The sequence below is a fragment of the Myripristis murdjan genome, chromosome 5, assembly GCF_902150065.1.
Source record: "Myripristis murdjan chromosome 5, fMyrMur1.1, whole genome shotgun sequence".
In the NCBI taxonomy this organism is placed as follows: Eukaryota; Metazoa; Chordata; class Actinopteri; order Holocentriformes; family Holocentridae; genus Myripristis; species Myripristis murdjan.
In genome coordinates, this window is record NC_043984.1 from 27,844,540 (window position 1) to 27,865,313 (window position 20,774).

General features: G+C 40.9%; 1 protein-coding gene across 8 annotated transcripts; it reads right to left on the reverse strand.

The window, feature by feature from the left end:
• Nucleotides 1-264: 264 nt before the first annotated feature.
• On the reverse strand, nucleotides 265-19,818 carry zmynd8 (zinc finger, MYND-type containing 8). 8 transcript variants are annotated; one of them, XM_030051702.1, is made up of 22 exons: nucleotides 15,979-16,059; nucleotides 14,974-15,151; nucleotides 10,933-11,003; nucleotides 10,434-10,579; nucleotides 8,716-8,937; nucleotides 8,376-8,489; nucleotides 7,848-7,913; nucleotides 7,554-7,646; nucleotides 7,366-7,453; nucleotides 7,224-7,279; nucleotides 7,057-7,134; nucleotides 6,831-6,946; nucleotides 6,233-6,732; nucleotides 5,958-6,101; nucleotides 5,587-5,742; nucleotides 4,832-5,356; nucleotides 4,141-4,659; nucleotides 3,591-3,787; nucleotides 2,952-3,032; nucleotides 2,791-2,869; nucleotides 2,424-2,663; nucleotides 265-1,649 (listed from the first exon to the last, which is right to left on the reverse strand). In XM_030051702.1, the coding sequence occupies exons 3-22, from the start codon at nucleotides 10,955-10,957 to the stop codon at nucleotides 1,474-1,476; spliced, it is 3,621 nt and encodes a 1,206-aa protein (XP_029907562.1). In that variant the 5' UTR covers nucleotides 10,958-11,003; nucleotides 14,974-15,151; nucleotides 15,979-16,059; the 3' UTR covers nucleotides 265-1,473. The 8 variants fall into 8 exon arrangements, with proteins under 8 accessions (XP_029907562.1, XP_029907560.1, XP_029907561.1 ...); XM_030051700.1 differs by having other exon boundaries at nucleotides 10,434-10,585; XM_030051701.1 differs by lacking the exons at nucleotides 14,974-15,151; nucleotides 15,979-16,059 and adding an exon at nucleotides 19,706-19,818.
• Nucleotides 19,819-20,774: the final 956 nt, after the last annotated feature.

The window sequence follows — 20,774 nt, forward strand, 5'->3', positions numbered from 1 at the left end:
TTGTTCTGTGCGCCACAACCCTTTTGAACGGCTCAAAGTAGAACAACAGAATTTTATAATTGTTGCTCACAGATGGCAAAGGAACCAGTGATACTGGATTTCAAGAGTTTGATTATCCAGTCTTGTTTTGTAGATATTTTATCACTCCGATAAGTCAATTATATTCCAAGTTGTGAAAATACAAGTTTGATTAATAAAAATGTGACTGAGCTTCATTACTTACAATGTTGATTCAACCGTTAAAAAACACCATTCAGTGTCAAATACTTTTGAAACATCAATTTTACTGTACAGAATGTAAACAACAGCAGTGACAGCGCTCTGCTGACAAAATATAGTTTTATGAACCCTATCTATGCAAAAACAATCTTCTATACAATAAATGAAACAAGTTCCTCCAAGACACGAATCTAAAGTAAATAGACAAGTTTTGTGACCAATGATTTGTCTAGAATGTACAGTGTCATCGGGAACATAGTATATGGAGTACTATTGTGTTGAAAACCTACTTTGGGGCAGGAGCAGAAAAGCTGCTCACTGATTACTGAGTAACAAATACAATACTGCACTGTAAGATACTGTAACTTTAAAGTTATTCTGACAGGCATTTCCATCGTTCTCTACATTACGGGTATTTTTCAGATTTGGTTATCCTTTTGGTGCAAGTAATTCACAATAACAAATATAAATATGTGATATTCACAAATTGTGATATATTCTGCAGTAAGACTGGTGTGCGATGAAGCAGATGCTGGGTGCAGTGCTGATTCAATAACGTGACGAGTAGAAAGAGTAAACATTATGATTAAAAAATATAAAAAGAAAAATCTGTTGTTGACTTCCACGTGTTCCTTAACTCACTGCTGTTGACTCAGCAGGTAATCAAATAGAAACAGCCCATTTAAAATGTTTGAATTTGTTTTCTTTGCACTATACAACATAAGAACTGAAATAAATTACAATACAAAAGTAACTTACAGACATTTCTGTCAACAGTCATCTATTTTAAAAGTTATATGGTCCATTAAAAGGGGTAGACTTATATACTCTTAAATCGAACCAGTCACTTGCTTCCCTTCAAGCTGTGGCTACGTTTATTATGTTTTCCAGTGAAACACTGGTATACAGTACGTTCATGCACTCACTTTATATTGGCAGCTGTAAAAAGACTGCAAAGGAGTGATTTAGAGGCATTTACTTGACACTGCCCTCCTTTAGAGGATACATGCTCTTTGCTGTCAGTCTACTTGTTGCCACACTGAATGAAATGGGGAAGACAGCAGCACTCTAGCTGTATTATGTGAACCCAGAACAGGAAACAGGAGTTATATAAATAATAATTAAAAAAAAAAAAAAAAAAAAAAGATATTTAGATTGCTCCCTTAGCAGCAGCTTCAACAGAGAAATGTTACATAGACATCCTTGTAATGGAAAAAAATTACACATTTACATTTTCAAGTATGGTCAGACTGGTTATGACAGACTGACAGCAACATTTTCAGTGCTCTTCTCCATTTCACAGTCTTTGTCTGATGGTGTGGAGGCCATAGTGTCTCTGAGGGGGACTGGGCCACTGCTGGACTGTCCTAACCCTTTGTTTGGAAGGTCTGCTGTGGACTCAGTCTCAGGTTCTTGCTGTGGGGCTGTTGCTAGAAACAGGACAAAAGTGGCATAACACATCATGTAAGTATGTATGAAGAGGTAGGCTTCATTGTTGGCTTAATTAAAAGGGACCATACAGGTGTTTTTGCACATTTTAGTCCATTTAATGCAATACATATATTTTACATTACTATTGATCGTTTTCTAAGGTATACTATACTTTAAGATGTCTCAATTTATTTTTCCTACCATCTAGGCAGTTTGTTTCGTTCGGTTCAGTATGGTGTGAAAATCAATTTGCAGAGAGGTAAGCCATCACAGTGAACATCTTGCCTGGATTTAGTTTTGCCAAGGTTACTTTGTCAGAGGACAAATGCTACACAAACACTGTGAAAATTATGATGTTTATTTGGCATCTCTCTCTCTGCTAAATCTTAGGATAGTCCTGCTAACTACCAAGTATGAAATCTGATGTCTACATTAGCCGGTAGCCATGAATGAACCATTCTTCACTGTGGAACTCAGAAAGGCTTTACATGCAGAGACACTCACACAACAAAATCAACATCTCCACCAGGATAGTCCCTAAATAAAATATCGCTTTGCAAACTTAATTCAAACATCCATAACCTTTTCACACAACGCAGCCAGGGGAGCAGAGATATTTTAAGGTGGGTTTACCACCTGAAAATTTTGAATTAAACATATAGAAGCCAAGCGCATATTTAAAATATTAAAGTATGATATGCTTTGGAAAATTGTTAGTAATGATGTGTGGGTTGTCCCTTGCTTGAATGTCATTAAAGTGCAGGTGCTGTTACCTGACTGAGTGCAGGACTTCATGTGTTCTGGCCAGTGGGCTTGTTGGCAGGGATAGTCACAGTAGCTGGTGTTCCAGCAGCAGTAGAAGATGGCCTCCTTCCTGCAGTTGGCGCACCATTGTTTCTTCTTTGTCTCATCCACTGCTTGCTGCTTCTCCAGCTCCATCTGCTTCTTCACCTCAGCCACCAACCTCTCTCTCTCCTGCTCCAGGCTCTGCCTCATCTCAGCCATTGTTAACTCTAATCACAAGTGCACAAACATAAGTAGATACACAACTGTAACTCTGATTTATAAAAAAAAAAAACAAAAAAAAAAATCATGTTGTGTGTGTACACAATTTTGCTAATTAAAAAGAAAATTTCTCACCAAGATTGTGCTTCATTTCTGACAACTCTTGCTGATGCAACCACTGTAATTTTTCTATTTCAATTCTCAGTCGTCTTATCTGTGGGAAGAGCAGTCATTTAACATCCCGTGCTACCTTTACAATCATAATAGTACTCAGTCGTTGACATGAAAACACCCACCTCCGCTATTGTATTTCCTGAAGTGCTTTTAGAAAGGTCATTGTAGATTTCAGTCATTGTTCCTTTGATTGCATCCATTATCTGAAAGGACAGCAGCAACATTAATCAAGAGAGATGGATGTGAAAACACCATCATGACAAAATGTACTTGTACTGCACTCTAAAGAATGTTTTCTGTCTCTGGCTGCAGAGCCTCCTAATTTTTTCAGTTCTCTTACAGCCAACATAAGGATGCAATGACAGACCAAGTGTCTGGTGTAAGTATCAGTTTCCTAAACACTTACAACTAAACTAAGTACTATAATAGCTAATAGATATACTATGTATAGTATGTATAGCTATTAGTTATACATTTTAAAGCACGATGATGTTGATGGGTATGGAAAGCAACAATGGGAAGTGAGGGAGAGGGGGCCAGGAAGAGCCATTATCAAATCAATCTAAATATGCAGAGTCAAACTAAAATAAGACACTATAAAATATCCAGCAACACTGACCTATTTTTGATTTTTAACCCTAAAGAACTTGTATGTGGAGCTAATGCTTGATATTTGTCTTCTGCATAAAACACTACCTTTGTGTCAGTTAACACATCAAAAAACATGTTATAGTGTTTCTGATCTTTTTAAAGATACTCACTTTATTAGTGTACTTGGCAATGTCTGCAGCAACATCTGCTGAGGCGGTGGGGATCTGCAAGTCTACAGCCAATGGGGAAGATGAAGAAGGTGCACCTAAAGTTGATGCTGCCATCAAGGCCACAGAAGCTGGGCTACTGGATGCCAGGGTGGCAGCCGACGTGGATGCGCTGAGTGGAGTGTCTTTTTGTTGAACAGCTAGAATAATATAAATAACAACAATAATAATAATAATGATGACCTGGATCAGCAATATCAATCATTATGGACAAAACTGTGAATCTAGTTTTTAGCATCACAATTTTGAGCAATTAACAGATTTCTCAAATTGTTTACTTATTCAGTGGATATCAAAGTTACACAGTTATTGAAATGATTAAAACCTATTAAATCATACATTTTTCACTTTTACCCCGTAAAATCAAGGTAATAAACAATTGTGCAATCATTTTTTAATATTATGGAACAATGGTGTAAATTTCTAGTGTTACAGTGTCCATAACATGTGTATACCAGTGCTTAAAAATGGGGAACCAAACCATGTCATCTACCTTTGACAGCCTGCCTGGTCTGGTAGCGGGTGCTTTGTGAAGACTGCTGTGTCGATGATGAGGATACTGATGTTGAGATGTTTCCAGAGGGCTGCGCCTGGGCCAGCGCCTGGGCCTGGCCTTGCCCTGGCGATGTTGCCTGTAGTTGTGTGGTCGCCAGAGTTTGCTGGTTTTGCTGCTGACGCTGCACCTTCTGCATGTGCCACTTCTGAGAGGAGGTCTGAAACTTGCCGGTGGGATTCCACACCACAGCTCTCTGCACCACCGGCACCGTCTCTCTGGGCAGCAGAGGGCGCTGTTTCTTCAAAGCTGGTGTGGTGGATGCCGAGGAGGAGGCAGGGGTTGGGGTCGAGGTTGGGGTGGCACTAGACAAGGTGGAAGGGCTTATGGCCACAGGAGAAGCAGTCGAGAAGGAGACCATGGTGACAGGAATGGCAACAGGGGACTGAGAGGAAAGGCTGGAGGCTGACGAAGGGGCTGTGCTGTTTTGAGACGGGGCTGTCAGTGCTGTGGCTTTACCTAAGAAGAGATACACACACTCATTACATCACTATCTTTAGTTGGTGTTCAGTGGTTTTTGATGTATGCAGATGGAGAAAAGTTGTTAGTGCTAAAAATGTACATATCATAGTTCAATGTTTGTGTTTTCTATTCTTTTTAGTGAGGTGTAGTAGATAAAGGGAGAACTCACCTTCAGGCTTACCAGCTGTCGGCTCCTTAACGGTGGAAGTGTCTCTTCTGCCCCTCTTCCTCTCCTTGCCTCCTTGTTCTTCTCCAAGGTCAATAACCAGCTCCCTCTCTGAGTCAGAGTCCTCAACAAGCATGGGCTGCCTTACCTCATCTTTCACCTGAGCCTTCTCTTTGAGAACAGGTGAAGCTGGAGCTGCTTTGGTCTTCTCTGGGTTCTCTCTGTCTGAATCTGTGCTTGCTTTCTCTTTCTCTACTGTTGCAGCAGCAGCATCACCTGCAGCAGATTTTGATGTGACAGGCACATCAGGTTTGCCTTCTTTGTCTTGGCTAGAGGAAGGCTGGTCTTTGACTACAGGTTTCGAGGACTCCTTCTGGCCTTTGTCATTGGTAGCAGCATCCTGGCCATCCTTGGGCTTCTGCTCCTCATCGCTGGCATACTCGCTGTCACTGGAATCAGATTTGTCAGAGTCCTCCGAGTCACTGTGCTCCACACCTTTATACACATCCTCAGAAATCTCATCTATACCTACAAAGCGAAGGAGAAAGGAGGTGAAAATCCAATCTCAAACTAAAATGTGAGGATTCAGCTACAACACAAATGCTCCATTAGATTAAAATGGCTGAGCTGAAAGAAGTGCATGATATTGAAAGTTATACTATCAAGGTGTGTTTGATTGTTTTACCATCCAGCCATGAGCAACTACAGACTTGTCAACTGAACCAAGTATGCTGTGCTACTATGTATGCTGCACTGACCTAGTTGTGCTTTGCAACTCTCAATGGTTTTGTCCAGGTTGAGCTGGAAACGGCTCTTGATCTGTCTCTTAGGGGAGGTGAGGACTTGTGTCGCTCCCTGTTTCTGCTGAACTGTCTCACTCAGCTCCTTCAGGTCCATCTCCGCTTTACTGCGATCTGGCAGGACACAACACATGCACATCAGGAACGTCAACACAAGAAAGATCACATTTCGATCACAATGTGGTCCAAGAGTGAGTGAGGTGCACTTGCTGCTTGGCCACTTTGAGACTGCCTGAAACAAAAACATTGGTCTGTCCATCTTTGTCCCACATTCTCTCAAACAAACAAACAAATAAGCATTATTAAGATAGACAGCGTGAGGGATTCACCTAGATTAAGGTTAAGGATGCTTCCTGTTGGTGGCGTCTTCTCCTGCTTTGGAATGAGAGGTAGGCCAGGAGCTTGAGAGTGGAATGGTTTGGGGCTGTCCAAGGTACTGCCTGCAGGCCCGGGTCGGGTATAGGCAGGTGATGCTACACAGGGAGATTTAGTGTTAAATGAAACCAGGGGAGAGAGGGCAGTCTCGGGCCAACAGACTCATACTATCAGAAATGCACATATTCTAACAAGGTGCTGCCACACTACAATATCTCTTGTTGTATACCTGTACAGTCCATGGACTCTTCTCCAGTGCTGTACTGGCTGTTTGGGGCTTTTGTCTGGGACTTGTCTGCTGTCTCCTGCTCCCCATCTGAACCTGTATGGGCAGAGGAGTTGGTGCTCATGGGAGAACGAGGCATGTCACTGAGGGGGATCCGCCGGCCTGTCGTGCTCCCTCCCACCCCAGCCCCAGACACTAGACTCCTTCCCAGCGGCATCTTGGGTGATGCGGTCATGTCAAAGCTCAGCTTGATCTTCTCTTGCTTCTCAGGTTTGACAGAGCTGGATAAGGGGTTGGAGGGGTCCAGCAGCATCTGGAATTGGTTGTCAGGGGTGTAGGGTGTCCTGAAGGGGGCGTAGTTAAACACGCCAAACCTTTTCCTCATGTTTTCTACATAGACTTCCATCTCTTGCATGGCACTGTTGAAGATGCTCTTGGTCTTCTTGACAGAGAAAGGAATCTCTTTGGACATGAGGTAGCAATTGTTTAAAGGGACCCATGCCCTGAAGGATAGAGATTTACATCATAATGTGCCCTGTGTTACAGAAAAGCTCGAAATGTACCCCCAGGCCCAAGTAAGTGAAGTGCAAAAGGCTGATACCTGTCATGCTGGCCAAAGAAGCGAGCATCCACCTGTCCATCTTTGTCCCGCAGCGCTTTAGCAGGCCAGAATGGAAATCCTTTGAGTTTGGCCCAGACTAGAGGGTGGGGGTTACTCTGCAGACATAAAACACTACAACTAAATGGCTGTAATCCAGTGATGTGTGTTGAAATGGATGAAAAATCTGGTGGAATCATCATCAGAAACTTGAAGTTACTCAGCTTACACATGGCTCACAGAACCAGTTGTCTCTTTTTTGGCAGGCTGACAGATAACACTCAGGGCAAACTTCAATTTCGTTCATCTATAAGACAAGAACCAAATGATATTTTAACTTTCAGGTCTTAGCAAAAAAAAAAAAAAATCTTCTCTGCCCCGAAACCATATACTCACCTCATGTTCACAGATTTTTACTATCACTTTAGCTGTAGCCGTCAGTTTGTGATTGCCTGAAACAAAAACATATATCTGCATTCCACTGTTTATTAACAAACTACAATACTCCCACAGGCAGTGTCAAAGCAATGCAACATACCTCCATTGTATATTATACAGTTGTGTAAAATCCATTTAGCATCTGCCAAGAAAGCCTCTGTGCAGCCATACATTTTCTTTTTGATATTCTGCAGCACAAAAAGAAAAGATCAGCGACTGACAGACAAATTGGTCAACATCTGTACATTCAAATCCTCGGTCAAATCTTCAAAGAAGCCTGTATTTTACCTTCTCAAGTGTGCAAAGATCCATAGGATGAAAAATATATTCTGCATAATCTGGATGCTGCTCAAGAGATACAGGTTTCTGGAAGGGTTCGGTCTGTAGAAAAAGTAGCAAGAGAAAGAGGGTAAATAAACTCATTTCCTAACAACGGGCCAGACTCACTCCAGCAGCACCACACGTGAGCATGCTATCACAATGCTATTACTAAAAAGCTCTATATGCCACTTCAAACAAAAAGAGGAAAACTAGTGGAGGAACAAATCATGATGGGGTCTTGTTAGTGGTGTGATTGATTACCCAATTAAAAGTCTTTCTCTGCGTGGAAGCTGCATGGGGGGAGTGAGATGACGAGCGGGGATGGTCCTGAAAGAGAGTGAGAGGGGCAGCTGTATCCTCACCACCAGCTAGCATGTTTGGTGTCATGGTGTCCAGCCATGACAGGCCAATTATAGTGCACTGACTGAATGTTAGTGGTGTTATCAGAGATCAATTACACATGCAAATCAATAGTACATCACGTTGGGCAGATTCGTGAACATTTATTATTTCAAGATGCAAATACTGACATCAGGCACTTCTGGTGGTTTATAGGATGACCGGAAAACAGGCATGGCATTTGGTTGCATAAGCATTCTTAAAATCATAAGACTGGCCAACAAAAACACATGCCAATATCCAATAGTGATAAATCTAAATGCATGGTTAGAAAAGGCAGATACTAGAGGGAAAACAGAGTGCCCTATCTGTAAAAAGCCTATGTGCCCCAATTTTAATTAATTGCTTTGGTAGTGTGACTCCCCTGTCAGGATGGATCAGAGTACTTACACCTGGCTGTTTCATCTTCTGAAGGGCAAACTTTAGCAGGTAAGACAGCTGGTCTATAGTTAGCATCATCATGGCTTTGCTCTGAGTCTCTATACACTCAGCAACCGTTATTTTCTAAAAGACATCAAGAGGAAAAGAGTTGTAAACTTTACAGTTAACAATTTATGTGATTCTCCAATAATGCATGCACTGTATGTAGGTTTAAAATGTTTTGTTACTTATGTCCTCAGTGCAACCTCTTGAAAATTCCTCCAAATCCAAAGAAATATTACAATAGACTGAAACTTTAGGCTTTATAATATGGTTTCCATTGCCCATACACACATTCCTGGGGGAGTACCTCACACTCTGGACAGAACCAGTCGCCCTCGGGCTCGGCTGGTAGTTTGAGGCACTTGGCGTGGTACACCCTGGGGCAGAGCTCACAGCAGAGCACCTGGCCCTCGCGGTGGCACAGCCAGCAGTAGAAGTCATTCCTGCCGTCCTGCGGTATAACATCAACAGGGTCTGTGGTGAGTGCTGGCTGCTTCACATAGTAAAAGGGACCATGTCTTAGTTCTGACTGGAATGCAGGCAAAAGAAACACAAAGTTGGGGAGGGTCAAAATCAGGCCAGAGATTACAGAAGCAGAGCAGGCATGCATAGAATCAACATAAGATACACATAATGAAATCACTGGACAAAACACAGACTGCTGTGAGCACCAAGTGTTACACATTAACTGTTGATTGTTGTGTGAGACAAAAACATCACACACATCAGGATCAAAGTCAATATCAAAATCTGTCAACATTTTCTGGGATAGAAATTACCTGGAAAGATTAATATTCTGACTAATTATTTTTATTAGTCATGTGAGTCTCTCAGTGACTCTCCCTGACCTAAGTCTGTGATTAAACGCATTCCCATCACCAGTCAGCAGAGAGGTGAATCATGCTGAAAGCTTTGATTAAACTAGGAGAGGTTCAGGTACAGTGACTATTAAGTCATTTACAAACTTAATCATAAGTGTTCAGTGGAAGCCAAAAGAAATCATCTACCTATGGCACAATAATCAACTGCTGGAAGCAGGAGGCAAGCAAAGCATGCAAAAAATGTAAGACATGTGAGAGACTGAGCTAGAAGTTATCACATGATTGTTTCAGATTACAAAGACAGCAGCAGGTGTAATAAATAAATAAATAAATGTATTTATTTATTTCCTTACTTTAAGTAGGACTTCATACTGTGACCAGTATTGCAATATCACTGCTGATTATTACAATTATATAAATATTATAATAAAATTGGATACTGGCACTGTGTATATTTTCCTTCTCAGTACTTAAAAAATATTAAAGTATGTGTGTATGTATGTGTATAAAATGGCATAAAGGACATATTTAAGTGTCTACAAATTCAAGCAACATAAAATCTATTGAAGTAATCCCTTCTGACTGGACAGTCATCCATAATGATTAGGTTACCTGGGTGTTTACGACCATTCCCTTCATTGTGCAACCCTATTTTAAAATGATATTTTTAACAATAATATAAGAAACAATGAATGTTTTTATTCTGTGATCTGTTTTCTACCATAATCAGCATTACAGTTTTCATGTTGCCTGTTGGTATTATCAGTAATGACAGTCCAGGGTAAAAATAACTTAGAGGTTAAAGTTCATCATCACGTCATGAACTGACATGAAAGTGAGTCTGGTACACACCCTAAAAAGTGGTAATACCCAAACAAATTTGTTTCAGTAAAGCTTATTAAGATTTCTGTCATACAGTTTGGAATTAAATTTGAGAGCAAATTCACAACAAAAATATGCAGTAAAACTAGAAATCAGTGTTCATTCTTTATGTTTCCTGGGTGCAATATTCATCTCGGTTGACTTCCTGCTAGAAAAATACTCTACATAGAAAAATCGAACTAAAGGTAATTCAGCTAAACAAATCACAATGGTCATTTCTCAAAAAATGTAATTGTTGAAGTTTTTGAGAGCTTAGGGGAAAAAAATCACTGACAGACGACCTCATTCATAGGAGCAGAGGTGTCAGAGACAGAGGCTGTACCTGGTCTTTGCTGCTGCTTACAGCACCAGGTTTCTTCTTCTTTTTCATAGGGCTGGGGGAAGTTTCAGCTGACGAGTGACCATTGGATGAGTGAGAGGGGCTTGGCATCTTGCGTTTCTGGGCCACCCGCTCAGCTGACCCCTGGTCTGAAATTGCAGAAAGAACTCAAAGGTCATACAAACCAGAGAGGGCAGACTGATGGTGTCCTAAGAGGAGATGCAAACACTGGATGTGGAACACAGGAGGTTTACTGTAATCATAAATTACTTTGCTGCAGCCAGTAACCATGGTTACTTACATATGACAGCAATGTAAAAACAGTATGGAAGGTAATCCTCCATCTTGTTTCTTTTGCAACACGTATACAAGGCACACTCAGACATGCACACACATCCGTGAAGCGAAACCACAACACTTTCAATGTTACTATGTAATCCCATAAATATAAAAATAGCTTTGCTGAGCTTTCTAAAAACAGCCTTGCGCAGTATCTTCTTACCTTTGGATCGTGTGGAGATCTCCATTCCTTCTATTGCATCTGTCTCAGTCTTCCCCTCCTCCTCAGTCACACTGACGTAGAGAAGAGAAAGGCATCGTCAAAGCTTTGGCAACCTCTGGGACATAACCTACAGCTCAAGATTCCTCATACGAATAAGTCATTTGTTGCCTGTATCAGTCAAGATAGGAATGCGTATCACTAATTGCTCTTTTGACTGCTCAAAATAAGAGTACGCTCTTAGTGTATGCAGTACAGTCACAGCTCTGGGTAGCCTTGCAAGATAAACTGTCCTCTCAGGCAAAATGAAGGAAGTCAGGATTTGATCTATCATTTTACCAAGTCATATCATGTTAAAACCTGAGCTTTATGATTACGTGGTCAGTAAACAATAGGACACGGTCACAAATAGTTTCAAATTTCCTCATCTGAAGAAATATCATAGATTAACAACACACAAAAACACATCTGGTTGATTCAGAGAGGAAGTGCTTCAATCAGATCAAAGAGACCCACTGACTCTGAGTTGTCAGCTACACTAGTTGGTATGCTAGTGATGGCATTTCAGTCCCAAGTCTGCAATATGAGCCTACAGATGTGTACTTTAAAAAAGCCCCATCTCGATCTCAAGACACCCCCCTCATCCTTTTACAATGGGTTTATTCTTGCCATGAGGCTCCAGATGGCATTCACTTAAGATAACAGCAGAATTCTGTCAAGACTTGGGAAGTTCGCTTGCAGAGGAGAAGTCAGGAGTCATAAATCTTGCTGTGGCAAGGTGCAAACCAACTCATGCTGTACAAAGGTTACAAAGGTTTAGCTTAATACACTAAACCATTATGTCTAGCAAAACATTGTACTATAAATGTTTGTCATCCCAGTGTTGCGAATGAAAGGGTCAAAGGTCATGGATGGAACTTGTCACCATGGTGTGTTACAGTAAATTTTGTGTGAGTGTGAAGTGTCTCCACTTTCGTAGGTAAGCAAGCAACATTTTTAGGGACATTTATTTTGTTTTGGCCGGTGAAATGCCGAAAAATGGTCATGGAATCCTGAGGTCCACCAGCCATTGTGTCTTCTAGATAAAACATTTGTTCTGTACCCTTTCAAAAGTCACTTGGTTTCTGTCAGTATTTAAAAACAATCATCCAAATTAACCTAGAGCTACATTGTAACAAAGCAACAAAGCATTTGGAATATGTGTGCAAAAGCCCTCATTTAAAAATTTTAAAAAGCAGGCTTACTGTTTACGATGCAAGTATGCAAACTGATTTGTGAAGGGGAGGCCTTGTTAATCAAGAGCAATCCTTCTGAGCCCACCACAAGTGAAAATACAAGGCCACACCATGCAAATAGCCACAGCTTCAAGACACATGGAAAGCCCGGTGACTCAATAACTTTCAAAGTGGACAAACGCAAATAAACTTATAGTCAGGGAGCATTGGCTCAATATGCCAACCTTAGCCCCAACCCGAAGAAAAGCATCCGTCTTCCTCAACTGACCACAGGAGTTTAAATAGTTAACATGAGAACACTGGATAACCGAGAACAATAGAGTCTGCGACGTCTGGACATTGTGACATCGAATACGTAAAAAGCATTTAAATAAATTTTCCTATTTTCTTAAATTGCCTCAGAGGGATATTCACTCATCAGTTGACCAAGCAACAGACAGCCTCTCTTTCTATAAAGCACAAGCACAATCCCTGTCCTGTTTACAAACAGCAACATTTCCTTGAAAAGAAAGCCACATTCTTGAGGAAGAGACATTTCTTGGCTGAGAAAACTGTCCAACAGGTTTTGCCCAGTATCAGCTCGACATGAATCGTCTTGGTTTTCAGGCGCCCTGGTGTCGATCCTATTATTGTTTCCATTTTCTCTGACGCCATAACAGATGCATCCACCTTGCTGTTCAGAAGGCTTCAATTTTGTCACATTTTTATTTTACCTCTGACAGCACAGCTAGGCTATGAAAAACAAAGATAGCCTCTCACTGAACACAAAAGTACTGTATTTTCCATTTCCATATCATGTTCATTCCCCCACACCCAACCCTACCAGCACACACTCTCTCTCTCTCTCTCTCTCCCTCTCTCTCCTCCATCACTGGGGAAAGAAAATGACAGGCAGGAGTAGAGCACATCTGCAGAGACGAAGAGGAGTGCAGAGAAATGGCTTTACTGGCCTCCTCATCTAACCTGTCTGAAAAGCCTCAGACAAACAACCTCAGCAACGTCCTCTCCTGTCCAGGCCAGGAATACAGCAAGAGACAAAGAGAGGGAGACAGAGACACAGGGACAATGAGGAAGATCAATGCTGCCCATTCTGACAAAAAAAACACATTGTAAATTTAACAGCACAGAGCATACAATAAATATAGCCTATTGTCGGCTATTGATACATGCCTTTCCACACCCATCAGTGACATAACATCCATGCCTTAATGTAGGAAATCAACAGCATACCTTTTTTCTTTACTCTCACACAGATTCTTCAGCCTATTCTTTAATCTTTGTCAATTATTGAGGACGTTGGGGGATGAGGGAAAAAGATGGGTCCAGGTTTCCCAGAAGGGCCTTCTCTCCCTGCTGCTTTCTCCTGCAATTGTCAATCTTTAACCTCGGCTGCAGGATGCCGATTGGTTCGAGCGCCACACGGAGGTGCCTGATTGGGTGCCGAGCCCAGTGTACCACACAGGCTCTCTTCTCCCCACTCTCCTCAGCCACAGTGCTGCAATGCAGAGAGGATTGCTCCTCACTGTTGCTAAAACCTCCTGAAAACCAAATCTCTCACTTGCCTAAAACCCATGCAGATCACACTGGCCGTTTGCCTTTTGTCAAACATGGACGATGCAGTTCCACAGGCTTGACAGGTTGCAGATCAGATTCCTTCCCTCGCTGTGCTCTCAGCCACTGTGTGCGTATGGCGTCCATTTTGAAGACACTCTCTCCCTGGCTGCTGTGCGCACCGCACACACAGCACATGCACACCACACATACACACAGCTCCAGTCGACTCTGCTGTAAGGAGCATACAGTACAGCTTACCAGTGAACCCGTATGATGGAATGCAGCAAGGGCCTTAACACTGAACACAAAGACAGGATTGAAAATGACACAGGCCTCCCAGTCAAAATGGACGGCTGTGGTTAATAAAATACACAGGCTACTGCCAACAATCTGTCTCCATCTCCGATGCCTTCTCAGCTGCCATTAGTATACTTTCTCAAAATCAATATCTGCTTGGGCTTCTGAGCCTGAGTTACAGTAAGCTGAAATAATATACACAGATCCAAATGTGAAAGCAAATCCATGAGTGTCATTTTTTTCCTATGGAATCAATTTCGCATAGACCTACTCATCATCTGGATTTCTTATGTCACTGGCATAAATCCTGAACATAAACATGCAAAACAAGAAAACCCAACTGGTACACATATGCTAAAAATGAACCCCACTTTAAAAGGAAAACAAATGTGGGGGCCAAGTAGGTCATTTGGAAAGGTCAGGTAGCAAGGTTCTTGTGAATAATTTAAAGGCGAGGACCGGCCATAAAAAGGATTTTTTTTTGGTAGTTCCCCACAAAATTGACTGTGTCGGTGCAATGCAGATTTAAGTGCGCCAACATCCACCCTCACACCAGAGTGGAATGAAGGGATTAGAGGCATTACCAAACACCATTCACAAAAAGCCAGGGGGTGAAAAGATTTGCTCTTTCAATCAATGCAGAGTGCTGCTGAACCCTGGTCGAGCAACACTACATGTGTGCCATTATATCTGAGCCATAGTTCCCCTGGTCATTTTTAAGACAGCTTCTCTCTCAATAGGCAACCCAATAATAATGAAGGAAAAAAAAAACTTCCACACGTTCCATCTGAGACATATCACATGCCAAGGGATAAAGTGACATTGTTGATAAACCAGCTGAAATGGATAATAATCATCACAGATATGTTTTAACCTGAAGAACTATGACACAGTGAAGTAACTCATGCATACAAGAAACCAACAAGCATCACTAGGTATAAATAGCATGCATTCAAACCTGGTCGAGCTCAAACAGGTATTCTAGCCTCTTTGGATTGAAGATGAGTTTTCTGTCCAGTGCCTTTAAAAGAGAAAGTCCTTTCCTTCTTCTTTCCTTCTCTCTCACATACAAATACCCAGAGTGCTTGGAGCAGAGGGACAGAAAGGGGAAGCTCTATAAAATGGCTGCCACTCGGCTGCAGAGAACAACAGTGTGAAGCAGAGCACACCATTAGGCCCATGCAATTCTTCCAACACTGTGATACATAAGCTTCTGTGGCATATATAGTCCTTAGAGAATTGGTATTTTATAAAACTCTGGAGAGCAGCTTACCGGATTATGTCTGTTCAAAACATGTTTTATTATTCAGCATGTAAAAAGGGCATTAAGGTGAGTGAACTGGGCTTTGGGTTGGGTGTAGGAAAACACGACAACTAGACGACTATTAGCCCTTTCTTCACTGTCACTTTGGACTGGCATACGATTAACAGCAGTGCCCTCCTCCCCTGCCCTGGTGCCAGTCTGAGGCCTAAATTATCCTTGCTGTGCTGTCAGTTTACCATCTGTTAATTCCACTGGGGGCTCCCCTCATCAGTGCTCCCTCTCCCTCTACCCCATCCTGCCTCACCAGGCCTGCCATCTTGACAGGACAGGCCAGTGGCAGCCAGCTTCAAGCTCTTGCCTCCCACAAAAGCTCAATCCTCTCTAGGTCTTGACAAAAGAAAGCTTTCTAAGTCAATATAACATGACTATTACACCTTTCCCAACCGCACATCCACTTAACCCCTAAACCCACCATGTGTCCACAGTCACCCAGTCAGGAGAGACAATCTGTTGTCTGTTGTGCTGTACTATGCTTTGCTCTCCTTACAGGCTCCTCTCCTATGCTATGGGGTGACAAATACTCTCTTCCCTCCCCCCAGCCTGTCAGACAAACCTGTATTTCTCAGGCACAGATCTCACACAGTGACTGGTGCCTTATAAATAGAGCAGTATATGTGAAAGAATGAAAATCAGGCTTACCTCTGTGGATGCATGGCTAAAAAACTCAGTGTGATATGTCAATGCTTATTAAAACATGGAGGACAGCCCTGTCAGCCCTCAGCCTGCTCAGAGCACAGCCACGGCTCTCCAAGCTGTCCAATTCACTGCTCTGATAGAAGGCACACTGAGAGTGGCCACGCTCGCAGATGAGATGTAAGGCGGCTGCTGATTGGCTAGTGCATTTCCTGGCTGCTTGTCTTTTGTTTAGCACAGGCAGGCTGAAGCGCTGTGCTTACAACTTACAGAGGGAAAGTCGCTAGGCCCAGATCAAAATATTCAGCCATCGCATAACCATCAGAGGCCAGCAACACTGTTCAAAGCTGAGGTGGATTCCCAAACTTGTTTTACAGTGTGTGCCTGTATTTGCAAGGAAAACCATAGATTTGTGCACAAAGGACAGGCCTGAGGCCTGCATTCTTATGAAGGCCTTTGTCTCACTAGCTCCCACCCTAAAGTTAAACTATCCATTGTCAGGAGGGGGAAGAAAGTTACACAAATACAAGCAGAGGGCGAGCAGATACTAAGTAGGATTTATGTCCTAGGTTTCTCTGACATATAAAAGTTCATACACAATGCTAAAAATGTCAGCTCAGTTACTGTCATGTGATATGCCAAACACTGACCTTTGCACTGTTGTGATGCATAATATGGTCAAAGTGAGGCCAAGATTACGCTGTTGAAGGAACATGACGACTTCCACTTTTGGTGCTATCTCACCAGAGGAACAGATTAAACAATATTTTTGTAAAATAAGTCTGGTAGTAATTTTCAAGAAAATATAATAGTAATCATCAACATACTGCAAGTGTAATTTTTCATTATATTTCTTAAAATCCTGCCATTTCCTTTGGAACTAGTTTCTGCAAAGATGTATTTATTATATTGTATTGTTTAAAACTAATTGGATTATTAAATGTTGCCTATGAGCTTTGATTTCCATCATTAAAAACACTGGTCAATCATTGTTCAGTTAATTCAATTTATATCTTTACAGTGAAGTTTTTTTTAAACTTTACTATTAATCTTGAGAACACAGAAGAATACCACTTGTCCCCTCAGGTAGAAAAATGTGAAACAGGAAAAATGGGGGGCTTAGAAACGTGGTGTTAGGGCTCAGGTTGATGTAGACCCATTTGAGTCACAACACAACACATTTGCTTCAGTTAATGACTACTTTACCTGTAAACTGAAGTGACCTGTTGTCAGTCGTTTGAAATTCAATTCTTGTTCTGATAACCAAAGGTCACCAATTCACTGTAACACCCAGACAAATGTTCCTTTAACATCCATCTGGGGAAGCAGGGGGTTTCCGGAGTTATATCAAGTTTTTTTTTTAGGTTAAAGGTTATAAAAATAGTCCATCTAAAAAGATATGAAGGTTTTGATGATACAGCCTTGACACTTGTCATAGTGTGGATTTTCTTTATGGACCCTTTAGTTGACCAAAAAACATGCTACTTCATTCCGTTACATCTTTAGCCTCACCAGCTTCTATCAATGCAATGTGACAAGTGACAGGTGACAAGTGTCAGACCAAAACAGAAACCTCTACAGGCAATGGGCAACAATGCTGCGGCTGTGCAATAAAAAGTCCTCTTTTCCTAGCCTTATCTCTTTTTGTATGGTATCTTAGGGCCACTGTAGGGGGAAAAAATATGGAGCCAAGAAAAACTCTCTCTGAGATTAGTCGTAAATTTCCGAGAAAATAAAATTGAAAATTCTGAGATTATACAATCACAAATTTACAAGAAAGAAACTCAGAAAAATATATTTTTTCTCTTTTTTACTGGCAAAGGGACCACATTGCTTCACTTTGCAAAGTTGGATCAGCCACACACTGCAGACTGCTTGCCGTATGTCAGGCCTGCAGATGATGACCTCAGCAAATTCTACTTTGTAATGGGATTTAGTAGGAAGGAAATCCTGGTGATTTTAGCCCAGAATCACAATATTGTTTTCTTCTAAACAGGCCCAAGTCACGGCAATGTCTCTTCAAAGTTTGGATGCTGATGATATACTGTGATTCTGGGCTAAAATCATATTAAAATCATATTTTAGACCAGTATTTCCTTACTACATCTAATAGTATAAGCAAAACTATGAGTGTTCTGCTCATGAATGCGACTTCATCATCTCAGAATTTTCAAGTTTTTTTCTCATGTGAGTTTTTTTTCTCAGAAATTTACAACTAAACTCAAAAATTATGAGTTTTTTTTCTGAATATTAACCCTCCCAGCTCTGTAATTTCTTCCCCTACAATGGCCCTAATAGGCTGTGGTACTTTTTGTGTTCACTTGCAACTGGGCTTTTTTTTTTTCTTCAACAAGTTCAGCTGTACTGAACATTGGTTGTCTTTCTCTGTCAGAGAGTGCCTGATTTCCATTTCCAAATTTCACTGTGTCACAAGGAATTTGTCACCATGGAAAACATGGAGAGATTTAGTTTCTTCTTAAAAGAAACCTCTGACAGAAATTAATTCTGGACGGCTCAGGGACTGAATCATTGCCACATTTAACATAAGTTACCATTACTTAAAAAAAAAAAAAAAAAAAAAAAAACATAAGGCAGCAAATAATAAATGTAACAAATACAGGCACACTGACCACAGCTCCCCTTCACATTTCCTAAAACCTACAACATTAATCATGAAATGTATTTTTTTCCAGAGCACTGTATCATCATGTGTATAATTATGTATTGATAATTATGTATTGAAGTGCTCATCATAATAAAGTGTAATCAGAGTTGTAGCGGAGAGTAAATCCACCCAAAGTCCGTTTATACGTACCTTCAAATTTTCTGAAAGCCAAAGAGTGTGCCCACATTTTTAGGCTGTCATTTATGACATAAATTTATAACATAGTGTGTAGTGAGTGGGATTTAACAGATAAAGTTGTGTTTAAGAATATTATATAAGGGTGGAAATATTTTTTTCTATATATAACTGATTATAACTAACACTATAGGTTGCTTTCCAGGGAGCAGCTGTCTGCACTTGCACAGGTGACTGTGGCTTATTACTCGAGAAAGGGCAGCAGCGACCTCTTCCGGCGAAACGATGTAACTGCGCACAGCACATTGACCTGACTATGCAGAGTAGGCAGGCTTCTAGGGGTCAAACAATACAAAAATACACCAATGTACAAATCAACCACTTTTGTCTCTATGAGGTGGAGACGGATACTGACACATGAAGATGTTTTTGTTTGTTTGTCTGTTTGTTTTGTTTTGTTTTTGTTTTTTGCATGAATAGTCCTACGTGTAGTTCCCTGTATGATTTATAATTTATCTCTCACACAAACGTTACGGACTTAATGATAATGTAAACAAGGCGGGTTGTTATTTGTCGTCGGTTTCACTCGCCCTGTGAGGTCCAACCTAATGTCACACTGTAATTAGCTCCAATTATTGGGGTCTAAAACTAAATTTTAAGCGGAACTGTGTGTCCATTTGTATCCCTGACATGGGTGACGTGGAAATGTTTGGAAACTCTCTGTGTTCACTCAACTAATGTCATCCATGGCTTAAATTTAGCTAGGTTAGTTAGCCAATTAGCTACAATGAATTTGGTTTTAACAGGAAAACAGCTGAGATGCGAAGGAACTCGTGTTTTGCCGTTTTCCCAGCTTCGCCGCCGTCGCATTTTATAGTGAAAACAGTCTACAAACTCAATTAAACGGGGTTACACTCGTGTTGTGCAGCTTACCAGATGTTTCACACTGTATTTTGTCCAAAGTTTCCAAATTGGAGACAGTGACGCTTCACGGGAGGCGGGCCCTGTGTGCAGCGGCGACTGATGTCCGCTAGGTGGCGCCCCAGCTCGTCTTTGCGCCGTGCAGCAAACAGTGTCTGTCGGTCTTTGAAATTTATTTTTTATTTTTTGAAGTGAGTTGTCCAAATTCGAGTTATTGGAAAGTGTTCAAACTCATAATGTTGCTTTTTAACATTTTGCTTTTCAACAGGAGATTGTTGCTTTGGGCTTGGCAATTTAGTTTTTGTTTGTTTTTTGTTTTTTTCTGAGAGCACCATTGTTTGACAGTCTTAAATGTGAAAATGTGACTTAGTATTATATGTGACTTGTGCTTTTATGATTAATATATGAGTCAGTTGGTCTCTTTTACCTAACACATCATTTAAACCTGATTTACAAACTTGTGCTTTAAAGAGCGTGATTGCACTTGTGGTTTTTGATTCTGAGTGATAAACCTGTTCAGACTGGCTCTAATCTACTAATCTACTATTTACTTATTGTAAATAGTCTTTCCACAGTCACACTAACCTTAACGTGTTGTAGAATTATTCTGGGCTAATATGAAAAAAAAATATCAAGAGGAGAATATGTGAAGGCCTATCTTATTGTAACTCTCATGGTGCTTTACTCACTTGATTTCACTACTAATGACACTTGGAAAAAAAAAAGTCCTAGATGAAGCCTATCCATGTTTAAATCTCCAGATAGCATGTTAGTTTATCAGAAACAACAAAATCAATGGGATCCAAGTCCAAACTCAAGAGGGAGTGGATGGGTTATTATTCACTGTGAAAATGACATCCCTAGTTCAGTAACAAAACAATAAACTTGAGCCATCCTCTCAACAATACATATCAATACCAGCAGTTTTACAGTCTTTTTATCCTTCTTTGTGAAAATAAAGAAAAGTTGTTTATACTATCTACAACTGAGAAAGACTAAGACTAAGAAGACTAAGAAAGAAAGAAAAATAAAAGACTAAGAAAAGGCTATAATAAATTCTTAACCTGTAAGTCTGATTATT

Coding starts and splice junctions, on each gene's coding strand:
- zmynd8 (XM_030051697.1), bottom strand. Junction 10,586..10,932: donor GATCTCCACACGATCCAAAG/GTAAGAAGATAC, acceptor TTCTTTCTGCAA/TTTCAGACCAGGGGTCAGCT. Junction 8,490..8,715: donor GGTTCTGTCCAGAGTGTGAG/GTACTCCCCCAG, acceptor GATGTCTTTTAG/AAAATAACGGTTGCTGAGTG.